Genomic DNA, 4,762 nt, shown 5'->3' on the forward strand with positions numbered 1-4,762 from the left:
GTTGGTAGAAAGGATCCTTAACTGTGAACCTAAATTGTTATCTTTGTAAAATATAGTTGTTTCTTTCTTATTCCAGGTAATGCTGGTAATGTACTAGACGGGTATAACTGTCCTACAAAGGATTCTAAAGATTCTGAAAGTGATGAGGAGGCTGATTCCAGATCTGAGAATGAGGATCCAGTGGAACCAGGAATGAGTTTCAGTGCCAATATTCCAAAATGGATGAGCACTACTGGAGCAACGAAACCAGTTACGAAGGACAAGATTTACTATCATATGCCGTACTATGCAGACAAACCGTGCGTTTACCTCAAGGAGCAGTTCGAAGATCATCGCAGACGTCTTTATAATTCTAATATCATTGAAAAAATCATCGATAAATTGGTAGGTTTATTTCATATCTTTGTTGTTTTCTAGTTAGTTTTTTTTCAGCCAAATCAGGACATATTTTGTTTAACTTTCAAATGTTTGCATTGAAAATAATATCTTGCAAGAAAAAACAAATACTCATTGGCCCTTCTCTTTCTGCAAAACAAATACTCATTGGCCCTCCTTGTTCTGCAAAACAAATACTCATTGGCCCTCCTGGTTCTGCAAAACAAAAACTCATTGGCCCTCCTTGTTTTTCAAAACAAATACTCATTGGCCCTTCTTGTTCTGCAAAACAAATACTCATTGGCCCTCCTTGTTCTGCAAAACAAATACTCATTGGCCCTCCTTGTTCTGCAAAACAAATACTCATTGGCCCTCCTGGTTCTGCAAAACAAATACTCATTGGCCCTCCTTGTTCTGCAAAACAAAAACTCATTGGCCCTCCTCGTTCTGCAAAACAAATACTCATTGACCCTCCTGGTTCTGCAAAACAAATTCTCATTGGCCCTTCTTGTTCTGCAAAACAAATACTCATTGGCCCTCCTGGTTCTGCAAAACAAATACTCATTGGCCCTTATCGTTCTGCAAAACATATACTCATTGGCCCTTATCGTTTTGCAAAACAAATACTCATTGGCCCTCCTCGTTCTGCAAAACAAATACTCATTGGCCCTCCTTGTTCTGCAAAACAAATACTCATTGGCCCTCCTCGTTCTGCAAAACAAAAACTCATTGGCCGTCCTTGTTCTGCAAAACAAAAACTCATTGGCCCTCCTTGTTCTGCAAAACAAAAACTCATTGGCCCTCCTTGTTCTGCAAAACAAATACTCATTGGCCCTTATCGTTTTGCAAAACAAATACTCATTGGCCCTTATCGATCTGATGATGTAGTGAGGTTTAGGGATGTTGAGTCTTGGCAGTATGTGTTATTCTGATCAAGAACAAGATTCGTTGATTCCCTTAATGCCCCTTCCCATATTAAAAGGGGGTGGGGAAGGGGCAATATTTGAAGATACTAACTAGATAAGGTCTGTTTGTTTAATAGATATTCACTATAATTCAATCTTTTTCTAGGATGATGGATTACAAGAAGTTCATGATATGATCCGACAAGAAATCCCGTTTCCAGAGCGACGACTACGGGGAGTGTTTGAAGAATTAGGTCATGGATGTTCCCGTTTTGTTTCCTTGGTGAAAGGAAGTGGGGGTGGAGCCTCAGCTGGTAAAACTAAACTAGATCGGGAACGTCACAAGATACTGGTTAGGCAGATGGTAGGTAGACAGTTTTCATCTTATTTTGAGTGACTAAGGACTAAAAGTTGACCTTTTTTGAATCATTTCCAAGATTGCTGAGAAGGAGACTCAAAATTGTCAAGGGGTCAATTCTAGTAATATAAGATAATTGAAAGATCTCTTTTGTCGTAAAAATGCAGAAAAGTAGGATGTAAAAGACTTGATATTTTTCTAGACTCCCTAAATGAAACTCAAATATTTTTTTTCTCAACCCTACAAAAAATTTCTGGTTGAAAGCTGACGTTGGGCTGATTGTCAGAAACACTTACTGTGGCATTAGAATTTTTCGAATGTTTAAGATCTGAACCCAAGGCAACTTATTACCTAGCAGACGACAAACTTGCTACAAGTTTTATTGTGGACTTCATGGACTATTATATGTTGCTTCTCTTCCAGGACCAGTTATCTACCTTGGCTCGTACTGTTAAAGCCACGATAACGAAGAATAATCTAAAAGAGAAAATGAGATCTGGTAATAACTGTCTGTCAAAACTACGTAAACTTAAAGATGAGGTAAGCTCAATTTCATTTTTATTTTAGCGTTAATTAAGTTGAAGTCTTCTTCAGAATTTTTCTTACCCTGGGGAGTATTCAATCCCATGGCACTTAGTCGCCTAGCAGACGACACACTTGGTACAGACTGAGTTTTTAGAGTGTGAAATAGTTTTGTTATCAAATTTCAGCCCCAGCCTTCTTTACCAGACGTCTATATTTGGATGATTGCTTCCAAGAAACGAATCGCTTACCAACGATTGTCTGCTAGAGATATAATATATTCGGTTGTCGAGGAAGAGAAGGGCAAGGATTGTGGGAAGGTTGTTACCCTATTACTCAAGGTGAGTTATCATCAACTCAGACAAGCTTAATGGGCACGTTCCAGGCCCATAGCCAGACTTGAATGTTTGGAGGGTCAAGTAATATACCTGGAGGGCAATGGTGTATGGTGTTAAGTTGCAGGGTCGGTTGTCAGAATCAATTTTTCGGGGGTTGTCCCCCCTAAATAGTTCTCATAAACATCATAACATCAATTATAGAGCAAAACATGTTGTTACTCAGTCACCTCAGTGAAGATTGTGAAACTCTGAGTAACAACATGTTTCAGGTTCTGTTTTAATATTTTTGTAACACAAGTCAGGTAAGTATTATTCTTTAATAAAAATTTTTAATTTTGTTTTAGTTACCTGGTAAGAAAGCTGATGGTGAATCAGGCTGGACAATCCAGGCTAAACTACAGTTGTATATATGGTTAGGGTTACTGAAGCATAAAAAAGACTATTTGAAGGGACTACCAATGGGATACGAGGAAACTAAAGCGTTAAAACATTCAACTAAAACACAAGCTGTTCCCCCACCATTTATATACTTTACAGGTAAACATCAACCGATGCAAGGTTGACAAACATAAATATCAGTGGTGGAGCCAGGTTTACGTCCGAGGGGGGCGAAATATCTGGTATTGCCTGAATTTCTAACCTAGTTATGAGATTTTTGCCTGATAAACTTGCTTTTGGGGCTGCGAGGGAGGGCGGCTGCCCCCTCTGCCCCACTTTGGCTCCGCAACTGACAAATATCAAAAAAAAATTTTTTGAAAGAGATACTGAGTTGACAACCTCTAGAAGGGTGGCATCAGGTATTCTGAAAGGTGTTCACCCTGTATCTGAATCAGCTCCTTATTGCTTTATAGAGAAGCATGAATTGGAATAAAATATTTGAACTTTGAACTCTGTTTTATTTCATAGTAACTTATTACTATTAGTAAGTTCAACAAAATTTTGCTTAAAAGATTGGAATATTCAGCATTTTAGTCAGTCATTAATTTAATTAATACAATTAATTTTTGATTATTGTTTTATTTTTACAGAGAAACAGACATTCCAGTTACGAGCCCACATGTATCAAGCGAGACAGTTGATTGGTTCAGATGCATCTGGTCTGTCAGATCCATTCGCTCGTATCGCGTTCAGTGAACAGAGTATATGTACACAGGTGATCGAGGAGACGTTGAGTCCGACCTGGGATGAGTTTCTGATATTAAACGAAGTAGATGTTTATGGATTAATTGAAGATATTGTAGACAACCCTCCCACCATTATTGTAGAAGTTTTTGATCAGGACAATGTGGTAAGATGAATTTGAAATGATGTCTTAGACAAAAGGAAATATGGGTTCATGAAATGGAACAGTTTGTCTTGATTTTCAGTGAAATACTTAATTTGGGAGTTTTCTTGATCAAAGATTTTGGTCTTCTATAGTTTTATCGTCTGAAGACAGACCGTCATCATCCAATCAGATTCGTGATTATCGACATGGTAGAAAACGACCGACGTCTGCCTGTAACTTTACAGTTATTATTCTGTCAATTGCTGAACCATAAATATGACATAAAGATGCATAAAATTACCCAAATTCATAAAAATCTGAACCTTTTCATATTCCCTTTTCCTAACCTGTCATTCTGGAAGACGAATTTGTTTCCTTAACATGTAAATTGAAATTTTGTCTTCATCCATTGATTTGCTCAATTTCAGGGAAAATCAGAATTTATTGGAAGATGTTTATGCAAACCTGTTGTCAAACAGAGTACGGAGAAATACGACCCCCCGAAATTCCCCCCTCGTCTAGAATGGTGGGATATTACACGAGGAATGGATAGGGCGGGAGAATTACTCGCGGCTTTCGAACTTCTTCAGGTATTCAAATTTTAGCTGTTTTATTCGTTTCAGATGTTTTAAGTTTCTTTCCTTGTTATTTTTTGGTGGTTTTGTATTTTATATTTTGAAAGGAGAAGTGACTATGGTCACTAACTATGTTATTGAGATCTTGATGTAAACGTAAGGCTGAACAATTTAAAATTGAAGGCTTGGATGTTATAAGTCTAATGAAACATGAGTAAATAAGATCTTCCAAAGAAATGTTTACGTTAATTAATGAAGGCTGTAGATTTTAAGATTTAGGACTCCAGTCTGATATTAAAGGACTTGTCTGAAAGTTAAAAAGTAAACAGTGTTTAAGTCTATGTGACAGATTTATGTATAGTTATATATCCAATCCAATCTTCATTCCCCCTCTATATAAAGCTTGCTTATCCAGTTCTGGA

At 37.4% G+C, this 4,762-nt stretch overlaps 1 protein-coding gene across 1 annotated transcript; it reads left to right on the forward strand.

Moving 5' to 3' along the window:
* Window positions 1-294: 294 nt before the first annotated feature.
* On the forward strand, window positions 295-4,358 carry LOTGIDRAFT_63021 (hypothetical protein; the record flags this gene model as incomplete). Its single annotated transcript, XM_009063574.1, has 7 exons — window positions 295-384; window positions 1,447-1,644; window positions 2,062-2,178; window positions 2,349-2,501; window positions 2,843-3,035; window positions 3,527-3,786; window positions 4,194-4,358. Coding segments are annotated over 7 exons (1,176 nt in total), but the record flags the coding sequence as incomplete, so codon positions are not given.
* Between the last annotated feature and the right edge of the window lie 404 nt (window positions 4,359-4,762).

This window comes from Lottia gigantea, assembly GCF_000327385.1.
Source record: "Lottia gigantea unplaced genomic scaffold LOTGIsca_582, whole genome shotgun sequence".
Taxonomy (NCBI): domain Eukaryota; kingdom Metazoa; phylum Mollusca; class Gastropoda; family Lottiidae; genus Lottia; species Lottia gigantea.